This window comes from Lolium perenne, chromosome 7 (assembly GCF_019359855.2).
Source record: "Lolium perenne isolate Kyuss_39 chromosome 7, Kyuss_2.0, whole genome shotgun sequence".
NCBI lineage: Eukaryota > Viridiplantae > Streptophyta > Magnoliopsida > Poales > Poaceae > Lolium > Lolium perenne.
The window spans coordinates 305,350,241-305,368,440 of record NC_067250.2 but is presented as its reverse complement, the minus strand read 5'-3'; the positions used below and the strand labels follow the sequence as shown (position 1 = coordinate 305,368,440).

The following is an 18,200-nucleotide window of genomic DNA, read 5'->3' as shown; positions in this document are numbered from 1 at the left end:
GTGATGAACTCTATTACATGGTCTCACACTTGCTCACTTGTGGATATTAAATCAAATAGGATTTAAATTGCATGAGGTATAGAACCTCATTTAAACCATGTTTCTCAAATGATAAGTATGAAGTGTTGACCTTGGTCAACATGTGATCATACATGGTTATTTGAGGAGATTAAATCTTAACAAGATTCAATGAGAGGAAATTATTTTTCCAAACTAAAGAGAAAACCTAATCCACATTTCAATGAGAGGAAATTATTTTCCTAACCCTAAATAAGAAAACCCTAGAATAATTTTGGGTAGCAATGTTAAGTAGTGATGCTAGATCATTTGTGTGAGCCATTAAGGCTAATTAAGTCTACTTAAGTGTTGTTTGGTGATTGTGTCCTCGTATTCGTTTATAGACGCTAGTACCAGAGACTATCAAGAGGAGGAGGTCTTCTACCAAGAGGAAGAAGAAGAAAACTTTGATCACCTCACCAACCAAGGCAAGCTAACCCTCTTGCTAAGTACCCAGGTGCAAAGCTCGACAAGAGCAAGGCACCATTACCTTTTACTTTATGCTTAATGATCCTATCCCAAGTTTTTACCTTACAAGTTTGGCTTTGGTTTATCAAAATTTATTTTTGATTCATGATTCACTTGGTTTAGTTATGGAGTAGTACAAGAGTATCACACTTAGCCTAGAAAGCTATGAGCTAATTAGCACCCCTCATGACTAGTTGCTAGTGCTAAACTAAAAGTGTCTACTCTAGATGGGAACTTGTGAAACCAATGACTTTGAAAACCTTGGAATGATGAGTCATTCTATTGAAAGATTTTGAAGGTGAATATGACTTGTGAATGACTTGGTGAAACATACCAAAAACTGATGGTTGGGTTCGGATGCGATACCATTCCAATTCTTGAGTATCCCCACAATACCTGAATCTGGGTAAGGCTTAGCTGGAAACTTATGTATTTTAGTATGGGTTCCCTCTGAACAAACGTCATAGGGGTTATGCCGAGGCTGCCTCCGTTGAAAGTGAAATGACGTGAAATAAGGTGAATGTACGACCCAAGCCCTGTGCAGTTCCCGGGTTGACGGTGGATCTTCACCGGGAGGCCAAGCTCATGGAGAGAGGTGCCTATACTAGGATATGTAAATGAAAGGTTATGATTGGTAGTTCGCGCACAGAGTGTGATAAATCAGGGCCAGTTACTCCTGACGGACTATTGCAATTATTGTGGCACAAGTGTACGACCTCTGCAGAGTGTAAACCTATTCGAATAGCCGCGTCCGCGGTCATGAACAGTTGGAAAGGCCATACTGTTCCGTCATCAGAACTTTTCCAAAATATGAATGGTGACTTGTGACTTTTGAATTGAAAGAGAAATGTGACTTTGACTTTGAATCACAACTGAGTTGTGGGAATGACACTAATGTTCCCACTTGAGTTAAGTTAGGCAAATGAAGAGTTTTTGTTTACTAAATGCTTATGAAATAAAACTGGCTTTATGCAAATGAACATAGAGCTTAGAACCCCATTGATATAGTTGATAGTACTTACCTTAGTATTAGTTTGCGAGTACTTTAAAGTACTCATGGCTGTGTCCCTGGCTATTCAAATGCCAGACTATGAAGAAGAGCCCCAGTACCAGGATGAAGGACAGCAGGACGTCTACGACAACTATGACCACTCCTGACGTCAACAGTTGCCTGTGGAACAGATGGACCAAGACCACTACTACTTCGCTTCCGCTACGTGTTTTGTATTGGATCTCTAGATCCCTTATGTTGTATTAAGACTGGATCATGTGATCCTCTGTTGTAAGACGATTATGGTATGTAATGAATGATGTGTTGTGATGTCAATCTATTATGTCTCGCAAAAACAATATTCCTGGGATTGCGATGAATGACATAATAGGCATCTGGACTTAAAAATCCGGGTGTTGACAGAACGCCAGCATGAGCACTCTCGAAACTGATAAGAGGAACACAATAGTTTCAGTTTTTGGGTAACTTTGGAGCTGAAACCGTGAGCCATGCTACGACCGCCGTTTGTTGTTTCAGACTTATGCCGACGCCCAAAATCAAAATTCAGAAGTCATGCTGCAAAGCTTCACAACTTGCATTGAGATAGAGTGTATGTGGAACATTGCAGTAGTATAATTGTATAACTAGAAGCTTTTGCTTGCAAAACAGAAACCACACGGCAATGGTTCACTTTTGCCTCGAAAACAAAAATTTACATACTACTGAACATTATGATCCAAGCACAGCTTGCTGATGTTCTGCGAACATTCCACAAGTAGTTAGTATCAGAGGAAGTGGCTTTGCATTCAGCCAAAGTGTTTCACCATCAGATAGCAGCACATACAGTTTTTTAAAAAACATCAGAAGCAAAGAGAAATGATTTTGCACATTTATATCATTAGCTGAAGTTCACACATTATATCATTAGCAGACAAGTGATCGTTTCCTAAATCACTGCCAAGATGTTCATGCTTTCCACAGCTGTAATCAGAAAATCTAACTTTAAGCTGCATGCTAATCAATGATCATAGATTTTATAAAATGATCATAGTAACTTGCATAAACACTACCCAATTGAAATACAAAAAAGTACCAGAACCATTGGTTTGCAAAAACCAGTACATACAACAGAAAGTTAGTTGACTCCATAATGAACAACCACCATTGCTCTAAACTTTAAAAGTATGCATACATCAGACATAGAAAACAAGAGACTCTACTTAATGGTGCGTTGTTCATTTTACTTAATTAAAGAAAATATTTAGCAGCAGATACCATATCTATGGATAATATGCCTCCACTTAAGCATGGAACTGCCATAGGAAAAGGCAGCTAATTCAAATGCTAACTGGCCGTATGGCAAAGGGTTAGCAGGACACACAAGAATGTATGCTTGCCTAGCTAACATTTACCTAATTAACTGTCACTTCTAGGTTTTTGTGGTAAAAAACTTCACATACAGCAAATTCCATCCAAAGCAGCAAAAATATGGATCTCTTTCCTGAACACGAGTGCCGCACCCGGTAACCAGAGGTGAGCTAACAATGAGGGTACAGTAAGCTTAAACCGTAGCCCCTGCTGCAATTCAGAAATTCAGAAATTTCTAGTGTTATAAGACGTCAGGAATCTGAATTCAGAAATGATGCTGCAAAGCTGCCACATTACAGTATAACTAGATGCAAGACTTTCAAGGAAAGTGAACAGCATTTCTTATTTATCTAAAAATCATCCAAAAACAAAAAAAATCTGACATAGTGATAATTATGATCCAAACACAGCTTGTTGATGTTCTGCTAACATGAAACGAGTAGTTAGCATCACAGGAAGTGGCATATATTATTCACCCGAAGTGTTTTGCCATCAGATTTCAACCGAAGCAGCCCAACTTTTTCATCCGAAGCAGCACAACTTTTTTTTTTCAAACCATCAGAAGCAAAGAAAAATGATTTCGCATATTTATACCATTAGCTGAACTTCACACGTCATTTCATTAGCAGACAGGTGATCATTTCCTAAATCATTGTCAATAAGATGTTCATGCTTTCAATGGCCGCGAAACAGAAGATATAAGTTTAAGCTGCATGGTAATCGTATATTTTACAAAATGATCATAGTGCCTTTGCACAAACACTACGGGGTGCAAATATTTTACAAAATGATCATGGCATATTCTACCAGTAGAGACAACAGAAAGTACAGTACAATTTAGACAAACTAATCACAACAAAATCAGCCAAGTTACTTACATAATGGACAACCACCATTCTCCAAACTCAAAAGCTTGCATACATCAGTCAGAGAAACCAAGAGCTCGATTCAAGCAGACACAACACACCAAGCCTGTTGTTCAATAGCACGGAGAATTGACTCATATTAGAGATCCATTTCTTGCAGAGGCACCAGCAGTCCCATATTGATGTCAATTCCGCAGTGACTGCAACTCTGCATACAGCGGCACATATGGCAGATATGGCGGCTTGCCATCTACAAGTTTGGAGATCATTTTGACTTGGCGACGATCCATACTGTAGCACATTAATTTGTTCTCCCACCCAATAGTGAAGAATAGCAAGTTGCATTCGGGATCAATGGCAACCCAATCAAAGCCCCCATCCATGGAATAATCCATCCCTCCAACCAGGCAATACTCTATCCCTCCGAACAAGCAGGAAGTCTCGACGCTATGCTTCAGTATCCATTCTTTGCTTTCATAGTTTTCGAGGACATAAACCACTAGCCGAATGACAGCACCATCTACGTGAAAACTGGCATAGTGCAAGCGGTCCTGTGACCGCTGAATGAAACCATCGATCAGACCACCATCGGGGACAGCCAAGTCCATCCATGTCTCCCCCTCTGTGTCCACCACGGCTAGGCCAGGGGAAAGCTCGCGGCGGTCGGCTTGAAAATGCAGATAGCCGCTAAGAAATACAGATGCAAAGTCGTGACTGATGAGCCTGATATGCGCATCCCATCTCTTCTCCTTATAAACCCACCGACCCGTTTCAGAGGAGTACACTGCCACTCCAACGATGTCTGGGTCCCAGTAAACCACCTGGTCCGTTACCAACTCGAACACATGGAAATGCGACGAGAGGGCCGGGTCAAAGCCCAAGCGCACTGCGCACACCTCCTTGGTGGCCTTGCCGGAGTCCGGCAATACGGTCCACTTCTCCGTGGCAGGGTTGCACACGACATAACGGAACTGGTCGCCCTCGGAGGAGATGTCGTACCAGCGGCAGAGGAGGAGGCCGTTGCAGGAGTCCAGTATATCGACATGCCGGTGGCTGGGCAGGAAGGTGCAGGAGGCGTCGATCGGAGGGCAGCGTCTCCCTGGGAAACCGGTGAAGTGGATGGGTGCTTCCAGCAGCCACTCGTCGGTGTAGGTGCTGCTGTGGAGGAAGCCGGCCAGGGCTTGGGGGAGCTTTTTGCGGTGGTCAGGGTGGTCGATGAGGCTCAGCCAGTTGTTGGAGACGCACTTGAAGCGGCAGAGCGATTTGGCAGGGACGCGCGAGAGGATCTCCACGAGGAGGTCGTCGGTGAGTCCATCCACCGCCGTGCCGCTAGAAGGAGTGGAGGACGACCTGCACAAACAGAGACGATGGAGAGGTAAGGGGATCTGACAGGAAGATCGCCATGATTCCGTTGTTGCTGCTCCGCGCACCTGACTCGAGTTGAAATACGGCCTTCCTCAAACGGGGGAGAGCGATCCGCGGGGATGGACATGGCGGCGGACGGCGGAAGAAAGCGGCGGCCGGCGCCGGCGAGCACCGGGGAGGTGAGTAGGTGACGGGAGTGATTGGTCTTTTTTTTAATAGGGGCAAGAGTGTCTTTCTTCTTTTTTCTAAGTTAGAGAGAATGGGCCGCCAATTAGCTAGGTATACTGGGCTGAATCTAGTCACAAACTCACATCTTAGAAAAGGGTGCGATGGCTGCAGTTGCCGGGATGCGAATGGCATTTTCCTTGATTGTTCGGTCGTCACTATTAAAGGGATTATGGATCCTGCAACTTTGGAATGCATGGCTTGCAGGGAAGCTCTTGCCCTGGCGAGCGATTTAAATCTCCATCACATAAAAGTCGCTACAGATTGCCTCGAAGTGGCAAATAGCCTTGGTGCTATAGAAGCTGATAGAGGATGTTTTGGCACCATCGTGCGTGAGTGCCAGGAGTGGCGAAACAATTTCAAGAGACTGTTTTCTGCCATCACTCGCGAAGGTGTAACGAAGAAGCTCATATGTTTAGCTCGTTTTGGTACGTCACTGGACGTTGGTAGAATGATCTGGCTTTTAACGCCACCTCTGAACATGTGTATCCCTAGTTGTATCACTAATTAAATAAAAGGGGTGTGTGATGCTAAAAAAAAGATATTGCGATTTTGCGTTCATTTCTGTAAATATGTTTTTGTTCCAAGTTTTCTGTGACAAAAACAGAGGAACAGTTCGATCTCTGCATGAGGGGTGTTCTTGCAAGACAGTGCACTTTTTTTCGTCTTTTTCGTGAATGATCTGCAGTGCACTAACCAACCCAGACAAGGATTAAAAAGGCCACACAAAAATGCCGCTGATGCGAGGTCATACACCGACGGTGTACCTTGGTACAAAAAACGCTAGAAAGTTATCATGATCTCCCTCAAAATCGCTAAAATCATCCATCTACTTTGTAACACATCCCCGTCCCCGGTACCCAGAGCACGAGCTAGCAACAAGGTACTTTTAGTTTATGTTGGGAGGCTTGAAGCTGAAACCTGAGCCTTTCCTTACACACACACAGAGCCAGGAACACCAGCATCGGGTGTCGGCATTCTTGGTACCGATAGACAAGCAGAACAATGGTCTCAGTTTGTTTTGGTAACTTGAAGCTGAAACGACGACCCTGCTACGACAGACTTCGGTGTGACAGGACGACCAAAATGAAAATTTCAGAAGTGACTTGCACTGGACTAGAGTGTATGTCGAAGATTACAGCCTTGCAGGCATCGTAGTATAAGTTTATAACTTTTTTCGATAAAGGATGCTTTATTACTTCAAAAAGCAATTACATCCAGCCTCTGCATAACCAGGATGCACACAGCCGTTTGTTGTCTCAAGAGTCCAAAGTTACGAAAACAAAAAGGCGAAATACATATCGGAACAATGAATCATATGACGCCTAAGATGTAGGTGGAGCTACTATCCGTAGACTATGCTGCCACCCATGTAGGGAAAAAGTATCCCTCGCCGTATCCTCCAACCGTGTACAGACCTCCGTAAATAGGTCTCGGTTCTCCACACGCTGAAGAGGTAACCACGAACGGAGAATACCTGTGCATCTGTATATGACCTGCAACAAAGAGCAATTTTTGTCATTAAAGATCTTGTCATTTCTACATAGCCAGAGCGCCCAGATAACTGCTAGCGCTCCCATCCTAAGAAGCATTTTAAACCTTGAGTTAAAACCATGAAGCCAATTGCCAAAGACATTAGCGACACTAGTCGGCGGATACAAGGTAGACGCTACTTGGATGACTGACCATATAGATCTCGCAAACTAGCACTGGAAGAATAAATGTTTGATGGTTTCATCATGATGACAAAAGACATATCGTGTACTTTCGTGCCAATTCCGCTTAACAAGATTGTCTTTGGTGAGTATGACCCCACGACGAAGGTACCATCCAATTTTTTTTATTTTTAATGGTATCTTCATCTTCCAATTTTTTTTATTATTATCAACTGGTAAGTCAGAGAGCAGGATCGCATTGTATAAAGATTTTACAGAAAAAGTACCATCTACATGGAGGTTCCATCGAAATTCATCTGGCTCTAGCAATAACTGAATATCTCCAAGCCGTTGAATTAGACTGTTCCATGCCACAAGTCTTTGTCCTAGTAAAACCCGTCTGAATGTCACATTCGGGGGTGAAGTAGCCATTACAGTTGCAATGGTATCACCTTGTCGACGTGCAATTCTATACAAAGCGGGATACTGTTCACTTAGAGGTGCATTGTCTAGCCAAGCATCCTCCCAGAACCGTATCTGTGCTCCATTCTTAATAGAGAAAGTCCCATGTCGAAAAAACACATTTTTTGTCGCCATGAGACCAGCCCAGAAGTGTGAATCCCCAGGTTTCCAAACCACTTGAGATAATGTCTTCGAGCCGATGTACTTTCTCCGAAGTATAGTTTGCCAAATCCCATCCTCGGTAAGTAGCTTAAAAAGCCATTTACCCAGTAGAGCTGAATTCTTGACCTCCAGGTCTTGAACTCCAAGCCCTCCTTGATCTTTGGGAGTACAAACTATACTCCATTTAACCAGTCGATATTTCTTTTTCTCGTTGTCCCCTTGCCAAAAGAATCTGGATCGATAATAATCGAATTTATGCAGAATTTCTTTCGGTAGGATGAAGAATGATAACATATACAGTACCATATTAGTTAGTACTGAACTAATGAGTACCAATCTTCCACCCAGGGACAACAATTTACCTTTCCAACTACTGAGGCGTTTTTGTAATCTTTCTTCCACTAATTTCCATTCCGCAATTTTCAGTCTCCGATAGTGAATCGGAATACCCAAATAACGAATCGGAAATTGGCCTTGCCCACAACCAAATAACTCTGTATACAGAGCTATATCGTCTTGGGCATCACCGAAGCAGAACAATTCACTTTTATGGAAGTTAATTTTTAATCCTGATAATTGCTCAAAAGCTGCTAAAATTAATTTGAGATATCGAGCTTTTTCAAGATCGTGATCCATAAAAAGAATTGTGTCATCAGCGTATTGAAGGATAGATAAGCCACCATCAACCAGATGTGGAATCACACCTTCAATCTGACCATCAGACTTGGCTCTCTCTATGAGTACCGCCAACATACCCGCTACGATGTTAAACAACATCGGAGATAGTGGATCCCCTTGGCGTAACCCTTTTCGTGTTTGGAAGTAGTGACCGGTGTCATCATTAACCCGGATTGCAACACTACCTCCATACACGAAATCATTAATTAGAGCTCGCCACTCAGGCGAAAAGCCTTTCATCCTGAGTGTCTGTTGAAGGAAAGACCATTTAACTTTATCATACGCCTTCTCAAAATCAAATTTTAAAATAACCCTATTTAATTTCTTAGAATGCATCTCATGTACCGTCTCATGCAAAACCGCCACTCCATCAAGGATATTACGTCCTTGCATAAAGGCTGTCTGCGATGGTAAAACAACATGATCCGCAACCGTATTAACTCTAATGGTGGCCACTTTCGTGAAAATCTTGAAACTTACATTTAATAGGCAAATGGGTCTATATTGTTGGGTCCTTTCTGCCTCATTAATTTTCGGTAACAAGATAACTTCACCAAAATTTAGACGAAATAATTCTAGTTGTCCAATGTGTAAATCAGTGAACAAATCTAGAAGGTCCGATTTAATAGTATCCCAGAAGGTTTGATAAAACTCTGCTGGAAACCCATCTGGACCCGGTGCTTTATTGCATTCCATTTGGAAAACTGCCTTCTTAACCTCTTCCTCAGTATAAGGTGCGGTTAGCAAGCCGTTTTCTTCCAAAGAAATTTGGGTATATATCATCCGTTAAGTCCTCGTTAAGAGAGAAATTACTTTCCTCCGGAGGACCAAACAGACCCTTATAATAATTAGTAATGTAAGACTTGAGTTGCTCATGGCCTTCAATCAACCCTTCATCTTGAATAAGAGAGTGAATACGTTTTTTCCGGTGTCTCCCATTGGCTAAGCCATGGAAATACCGCGTATTTGAGTCTCCTTCCAAGATGAATTGAGCTTTGGATCGTTGATACCATTTGAGTTCCTCTTCTCGAAGAAGACCGGCCATCTGTTCATTGGATTGATTTTTAAGTTCAATCTCATGTGTAGACAATGGTCTAATCTCCGCAACAGCCTCAAGCTCATCAATCACATTTGATAAGCGAGTCTTTTCTTTTTTAAGAATACCAGCCGTATGGGCAGCTCAACCAGAGAGATGTTTGCGCATAGACCGCATTTTATTATTCCATCTCAAGATAGGCGTACTCCCCCCGACCGGTCTTTCCCAAACTCTTTTAACCATATCATGAAATCCCTCTCGATATATCCAGCCAAGTTCAAATTTGAACGGCCGTTTACAAGCGGGTCTGGGATTCCCAGTGGTTAAAAGGATGGGAGCGTGGTCTGACAGTTTTCTATACGTTCTAAGTAATCGATGGCACATTCTTTCAGAAAAAACTCTACCGAGTTTTCATAATCACAAATTCCACATAATGTTTATTCTTAGATCTTTTCTCACAAAATCACCAAAAGAAGCTCGACGGAGCGGCACGGAGGATACGAGATGGTGTGGTCGTCGGCGAGGAGGTGGAGGTGGATGATCTTTGATGGGAGAGGTGGTGCCGAGGTGACGTACAAGGAGTCTGGTCAAGATCACCGTTCGTGGGTTTTTCATCAAAATCGTCTTCCGATGAGTCAAGGAGTCATGGTCGTGCAACTTGGCACATCGAGTCAGTGCCTAGTCAGTGAGTCGAGTCTGTGAGTCGTCATTGGCTCCAAGTGCTTGTATTTGTGAGGATCTGTTGCAGTTGAAGTGCGTCACAGGTGAGGTGGCACGGTGTTATGTGAGTTATATCCAAGCGTCCTAGTTGCGGCCAGCGTGGATTTGGTGTGATGTCGAAGGCGGACGGTGGCAGGATAAGCTACCGTAAAGCGAGGAGGTTTATTGATATAAGCCGGATAGTCCTATTGTAGGTAAAGTGGGGTTGACCCGACTAAAGATCAACAGTGGTGTGGGTAACCGGCATAGGGTGACCAACATACTCTAGCCGGCTTACCATAACCGACATACCCAAAGTCGGTTATGTCAAGCTGCAACGAGCATGCTGGAAAGGGAAAACCGATATAGTTGGGGGGAATCGACATTGATGGTCGGCATAGGGCTAGCGGTCAGTCCTCAAAGGTCAATGCTCTTGTCCCATCGCTACAATCAAGGAAGAATCTCATCATCATGGTAGGACACGTCGCTCATTTCAAGCGTCGTATGACTCATCATGCTGCTAACCCTCTACACGTCAGTACAGTGGTCAGCGTGGCCACAGTCGCCAAGTACAAAAAAGCATTAACAAAAATGGGTCGGCCCATGAGGGTGCACCCGTGGGCGGACAGGCATGCGGTAATGCTGCACACAGCTAGTGTCAAATATGGTTCGCTGACGCGATGCCTATGCGCTAAGCAAGAAAAAATAGATGAACTCAACCGCCCAAGTAGGTACAGCCCATATAACGATAGGCTGGCCCATTTTAGTTGATTCGACCGATCAGAGATGTTTAGCGATGCTATACTCAAAAAGAAAAGGCGACGCTATGTGGTTAGTGGGTTAATCTGGAGTGTCGGATAAACAGATCCGACGGTCCAAAGCACCAAATTGCTGTGAGGGGCTCTAACTAAGTGAGTTTTACTGCTTCTGAATATATGATTCAAAACTAAGTGAGTTTTACTGCTTCTGAATATATGATTCAATGGCCCCCTAGCTCACCAACCCACCAAAATCTAATACGAGTGGAGTACCAGTCTCTGCCAAATCCCGCAATCCACGGTCTGCCCAGCGATCACGAGCTACCAGAAATGTACTACAGCTCAGCCAACCCTGCATTGACCAACCTTACAGTTTAACCTGTACTACAGCACCACGATTCACCAACCGGCACATCAACCTCGCGATTTCAGTTACTAAAACGAATTAACTACAAGGCCATACCACAAAATTCAGTTAATCAAAATTTTGTGGTGCAAGCGGACAACTCCATGAGACAGTTTTTTTTCAGGCAATCCAGGCACAACTCTAATTGTTTTGATGTCGGTTTTTGAGTTTCTATTTTAGCCAAACTGACACTTGTATGTCTTTAGAATCGATTGTTTCTTCAAGTTGGATTTTTTAAGAAAGAAATCGACAAGATTGTACCTTTTAGAGCCTGCTCGAATTTTAGTTGCTTATACGCCGACTTTTTTTTTTTGAGAAAGACATACTCGTATTCATACAAACACCATGCAAGTACAGAAACACGTACGAGCACATCTAGCACACAGACAACGGAACTGGATAGCTGTTCCATCTAAAGCACAGAGCCCCTTAAAGAACCTAAGAATTACAACCGAGCCCCTAGATGACTCTGCTTCTTCTTTCCACTGCTGCGTCAAACTTCACTATCGCCGGAGCAGGAAAAGATCACCGGTTTCCCGAACCAGACCAAGAAGAGCACCATCGTATCTATTGCTTTGTGAGCCGCAAGAACCACCCGTTGAAGCAGGATCCGATTATCAGTTGACGCATATCGGCTGGGAAATCCCCATGCTCTTCTTGACCTCAGGCCTATGACGAACGCCGGCGAAGGCCGGAACAAAAAAGAAATAGACCTGCCCTCCTTCAACCCGCTTGAGCCACGGCGCAACAGAAAAAAGAACAGCTTCATCCCCACCGGATGGAGACTCGAACTCCCCATCTCCTCCATCTCCCTTCTCCTACCACCACGGCAGCAAGAAGAAAACTCAAGAAGAAGAGAAATCCGCTCCCGATTCGGCACAAAAGTAGCCTTATTGAAAGGGATCCGGTCAGATCCGCCACCAAACAGCAATCTCCACCATGGAAATCGCCAGGGGGAAGAACCAACCAACCACCAGTCGCCGACCACGAGCTCTGGCGAGAGAATCCCGAACGGCATGAAGCTGAGAAACCCTAAACCTACAACTATACACATCCAGACCTCCCTCCCACCCACCGCCGGCCACCTTGGCTGCCGGCGATGGGAGGGAGAGAGGCCGGAGCTAGCTGCAGCGGAGAAGGGCAAGGGAGAGGATAAGACAGTATCCACCAGACACTTCGCGAGCACAATTTACCAATATCTCCTTATACGCCGACTTTGCGCACGGACTCTGATAGTCGATTTTTTTTTTTTTGCGGGTATCTGATAGTCGATTTTCTACAATGGATCACCAATATCCAGTATCGTAAACTCATACTAGTACTTGACATACCTATAGCATGTGCATACCATCTACCTCTGACACTTCTTGTTTTGGGGGATCAACCCTGACACTCTTTTTTTTGAGGGATCAACCTCTGACACTTCTATTACCTTACGGAAGATTCGGTTTGTTACTTGGACTTACCATGTGGATTTGATAGGATTTTGTCAAACAAAAGTAGTGGCACATGCATGCGCATGTGAGATCCAAGATCGATCTGGAACAAGGCCTGCCTGAGCAAGGATGAAGTGGAGCGTGAGCCTCGGAAATGCTAACACTATAAAAGTAGGCTACTTGAACCGTGAATCTGTATGACTGTATAGAAATCAGAGACTGCGTGTTTATCAGGGTTAGTTTACAGGCACGATAGAGTATCGCAGCAGTCTATTTCTAAATACTCCTACATCATTTGGGGATGTAGGCAAGGCAAGTTTCCTATTAGTTATTTAGGGATCCCGATACATTATCGGTGATTAACATTGGCTGAATGGAAACTTGTCGAGGAAAAACTTCTGAAGGGATTTTTAGTAGAGAACTGAGGTCCAGCTCAGTGGCAAGGCATGCGAGTGCGCAGCCAGCCCATCCGGGTTCGAATCCCCATGCGTGATAATTTCGCAGCCGGGACGAATAAACCGGGAAAGTCTCATCCTACCTAACAACGTATAGCCAAGGAAGGGATCATTCCCCCGTTGATCAACTATAGAAGGGATTCTTAGTAGTTGGAAAGGTAAATTAGTATTCCTTGGAGGAAGATTGGTACTCATTAACTCGGTACTTACTAATATGGTACTGTATATGATATATTTCTTCCTGTTGTCGAAAGGTGTCTTACATAAACTCGATTATTATTGATCAAGATTCTTTTGGCAAGGGGATTGCGAAAACAAGAAATGTCGTCTAGTTAAATGGAGTGTTGTTTGCCGCCCCAAAGATCATGGGGGGTTGGGTGTTCATGACCATGAGGTAAAAACTCATCATTATTGGATAAATGGTTGTTTAAGCTTCTTATCGAAGATGAGGTATGACAGACAATCCTTAAGAGAAAGTATATTGGAGAGAAAGCATTGTCCCAAGTCCTATGAAAACTTGGTGACTCGCATTTCTGGGCCGAATGGCTACGAAGAAATTTTTCTTTCAATATGGTACTTTCTCGATAAAGGGTGGATCACAAATACGGTTTTGAGAGGATTTCTGGTTAGGAAATAGACCTCTTAGGTAACAATATCATGCGTTACATAGTATTGTATGTCGCAAAAGTGATACCACTGCATTAGTAATGGCGACCTCACATCCGTCTGTGACAATTAGACGGGATTTACTGGGTCCGAGATTGGCTGCGTGGAATGCCTTACTTCTTCGTTTGGAATCCATTCACCTTTCGGAAGGCACCGATGAATTCCATTGGAACTTACGTCCCAATGGGAAATTTTCAGTAAGTTCATCATACAATACGATTATACATCATGATGTTCAGTCGATAATAACAAGAAAATATGAAAGATGAAAGTACCACTTAAAACTAAGGTTTTTTGTTGGTACTTACGTCAAGGGGTGATCCTAACCAAAGATAATCGTGTGAAACGTAATTGGCATGGAAGTAGACAGTGTGTTCTGTCAACACGATGAGACAATCAAACACTTATTCTTCCATTGCCGCTTTGCCAGGTCTATATGGTCATGCATCCAAGTAGCTTCGGATCTGTATCCTTCGACTAGTGTAGCCAATATCTTTGGGAATCGGCTCCATGGTATCGATCACAGGTTTAGAACACTTATTAGGGTGGGAGCGCTTGCTGTTGTATGGTCGCTTTGACTATGTAGAAATGACAAAGTTTTTAATGATAAGAATTATTTTCTCTTGCAGGTTATCTACAGATGTACCGGTACTCTTTGTTTGTGGTCTGCTCTACAGAAAGTGGTGAATCGCAACCTATTTATGGAGGTCTGTACACGGTTGGAGGCAACGACGAGGGTTATTTTTCCCCAACATGGGTGACACCATAATCTACGGATCGGGCCGCCACTAGTTACCTAGGTGTTTGTACAGTTACTCATCATTGATATATGTACAACGCCTTTTTTATACTTTTAGAATTTCTGCTTCCTCGGACTTGAATAGATATGTGCATCTTGGTTATGCAAAGGCCGGGTGTAATTACTTGTTTTGAGTAAAAACACCAATTATCAAAAAAAATGTATTTCTAAATCGTAAATTTGATCAACATAATATAAGATATATATTATAAAATGCATATCATTAGAAAGTTTATATATTTTACTCTCTAATAACATATGTTATATAATACGGAGTATATATTATGTTGGCCTTCTGTTTGGGGTTGTAAAATCAGAGGGCCAATTCACTAGACTAAAAAAATCATAATTCTACACGTTGTACCACCTCCCTCATGCTCCCACGGGGGCAGCGGGGGAAACCCTAGCTACCGCCGCCCACCTCCCTCCTCCACCCACCCTCCCACCTTCCGCTACCGCCAAAGGGTGCGGCTGGGCAAAGCCTTGCCTGCGCGGCGGTGGCGGGGCCCCTCCTAGCTCGCCTGCTTGCACCCTCTCACGTGGATCCCCGGCCGGCGATGGCAGCGACTGGTCGGCTACGAGGGCTTTGTCGTGGTGCTACCAGGCACCACGGCGCGGCGTCCTTGACTCCTCGATGATGGCGTGGCGGACGATTATGAATTCTCTTCAGGAAGATCGATGGCGGATGGGCGGAGGCTGGCCGGTGAGAACCGGGTTCCGATTCGGTCGGAACCAACGATGGTGACGTCCTCGGGCGTCATCACCTTGTTGAGGCATTGTTGCCACGGGTTCCCGGGGGAAAATCTAGATCTGAATTTTTAGATCAAACGATGGCGGCACCTCCGGTGTCGTTTCCCTCTTGAGGGCAGCGTTTTTGGAAAACGAGATGCCTATACGGGTCATCCGGCGGAGCGGTGTTTCATCTACTGCGTCGATGTTGGCGGGTATCAGCGTCATGGTGAAGCGGGGCCTCAACAATGGACGCGGCTGGACGGACTCACACATGTTGGTGGCGCTGCCTAGCGTCATGGTGGCGTCGATGGCAAGTCTGACGAAGTGTATGCAGATTTTTGACTTCAAGATGGCTTGGTGGATCGACGGCGGCGACGTCTTCCTCAGTGTGCATCACAGAGGTGTTCGTTGAGAGTATACTGTACCAGATGTGCACTCCCGTTTCACCTAGAGGGTGGCCTGGAGTATGCGATAGTTCCCGATATCTAGCTGATGGGGTTTTTTGTGTTTTTAGGGCACAAGGCCCCGCTGATATGTTCTTCTCTTATTGTCATAATTGTAGGTGTTGAGTGGTAGCTTCGGGTTATTTTGATGTATGTTATTTGTAAGATTTTTGTGAATAATTTAATAAAGAAGGATGTATGCATCTTTTCGATGCATGTACGCTCTTTGTAAGACTTTACCAATAATTTCATATAGAAGGACGTATGTATCTTTTTGATGCAGAGGCTAGGGTCATCCTCCATTTCGAAAAAAATCGTAATTCTTCTTATTAACAGTGGCATGCACTTATGCATGAGAGAAGAGATAGAGAGAAAACGCATGCATTAGGAGAGAGAACAATAAATAAAATAGGATTTATAATTGTAATATTTAAAAAAACACTCGTATGTCCTGAACGGAGGAAAGACACGAATAGACTCGAGGCAGTTCCTCACGTGAAAACTGACTGTTGTTGTGTTAGTCAATATAGTACACAGATTCCGAGTGGAGATCTTCCAACTTTGTTATTTTTATCTTTCCATTGATTCCCACTTTGTATTCAAGGGACAACTTGCCTCTTAGCTGTTGATCCGAACTACACTTGAACAATCAATGCAAACATGACGTGGGACGTGGAAGTGAGCATAACGTGTTACTATAATAAATCATACTCCCTCCATTCTAGTGGTTCTTAAGTCACAACTTTTGAATATCCTAGCCCTTTTAGGTATTAGATGATTGGGTCGAGTTTTCTCACGTAAAAACTATCTATAATTACCTGATTGGGTTCACACGGTGGAAGAGGAGGTGGCCAGCTTGTGCATGCAAAAAACTTGATTGGGTTCACATGGTACATGCAGAAAAATTGATCGAGTTTTCAAGTGCTATTGCTCTCACATTAAATAGAATAATGCCTAGGAGGTGGGAGTTTATGGGATAAATTGTTTTCAAAATTGTGCCTTAAGAACTAGGAGTCTAGGACGAAGGTAGTAAGAGAGATTATAATGTTATTATGTAGATAAATAATACTATTCTACAAATCAATAAATATAAGAAAACTATGATATTACTACACGATACCATATGTTATAAATATATATTATATATTAGTATCATATGCATCATTATATGATAGTATCCACTACGACTAGTTAAACCTATAATTGTTTTGTTTATTTTTTCATCTGTATAGGGAACTTTGTATACTCATATACTTCATAATACGGGATGCCTACGTAAACGAACCAAGAAGCTGCAAACGTGCTGAAAAACTGTTAAACAAGCCTTAAAATTGCAAGCAAGTCAGAAATTTCCGTATATTCATCCTGGGAAATCATATCTACTACCCGGTAAGCCAAAGAGTTTGGTAGTGAATCTACAGACAGCTACACAAGAGCCAATTTGCAGTAGGAAGACGACTCTGAAGGTATACAAGACAATTTTGGATAGAAACCGTCTCTAGATTAACTCGTAACGCATTTTGATTTCCATCTGACATGGAAATGATTACATTCTGCTACTAAAAACGTGACTTGGAGTAGTTTTGTTAACCAACGGACTAGGAGCTAATATTTTTCTAGCTAGTTTATATTAAAGGGATTTCTATTTTCGTGCCCCCGCTTCGTTAGTTGTACTCAGTTTTCTCCAGTCTCTTAGTTTTTCCTCAGTTTTCCCCAAGCCTATGTCTGAAACCCGCAGAAGGAGCTCAGACGGAAGGAATCCGTCTATTTGGACGTTCTGTGCTGACGTGTTGCGCCACGTCGTCTGTGGGGCCGCGTGGGGCCGCGTCGCGTGGGGCTGGTAGAAAGGGACCGCGTGGGACAGGACGAGAAGCGTTTGGTTGCACGTGAGCAGGAGCTGGGTTTTGTCTCTCTCGGTCCAAATTGGCATTTTTAAGAGCACCTTTTCCCCTCTTTCTCTCTCTGTATTTTTCACTAAATTAGTATCAAATCTAGAGAAGCTTCTATTTCTGTCTTTCTTCAATATGGCAGCAAATCTAGTAGCAAATCTCTGGGGTTATGTATGCCTTTTGGCCCTCGTTTTTTGCCCAATATGGCAGCAAATCTAGAAGCTAGTATATGATAAATTCACAACAGCATAATCAGAAAACTAAGTATAATACGTAAACTGCATACAGCAGCCAAAAGCAGCCAATAACGTTGTTAATGCTAACGACAAACTAAACTGAAAAATATACAAGACGCACGCAATGTATGGACAACAAGAAGATTAGGATAGGGACCCCAGGATGAATGAATTTGTTCTTCATTCCTCCCCATATATTTCTTCCTCCCTCCATTCGTGCATTACCACAAGGAAATATGCATTGAACTCCTTCCGTCTGCAGTGTGAGGCCAATACATCCTCCAAACGGTATGGCCTGTGTTCATTTCTCAAACCGTAGAGTCTTATTCTATCCACACGTAGTGGCCA

The 18,200-nt window shown here is 43.4% G+C and overlaps 1 protein-coding gene across 2 annotated transcripts; it reads right to left on the bottom strand.

Annotated features, from left to right (window-relative positions):
• Window positions 1-2,702: 2,702 nt before the first annotated feature.
• Window positions 2,703-5,339, bottom strand: LOC127311900 (F-box protein At5g07610-like). Of its 2 annotated transcripts, XR_011749704.1 has the most exons (3): window positions 5,181-5,339; window positions 3,763-5,100; window positions 2,703-3,094 (listed from the first exon to the last, which is right to left on the bottom strand). XR_011749704.1 is itself a non-coding variant. In XM_051342381.2 (2 exons), the coding sequence occupies exons 1-2, from the start codon at window positions 5,240-5,242 to the stop codon at window positions 3,936-3,938; spliced, it is 1,227 nt and encodes a 408-aa protein (XP_051198341.1). In that variant the 5' UTR covers window positions 5,243-5,338; the 3' UTR covers window positions 3,572-3,935. The 2 variants fall into 2 exon arrangements, 1 of the variants encoding a protein (XP_051198341.1); XM_051342381.2 differs by lacking the exon at window positions 2,703-3,094 and having other exon boundaries at window positions 3,572-5,100; window positions 5,181-5,338.
• Between the last annotated feature and the right edge of the window lie 12,861 nt (window positions 5,340-18,200).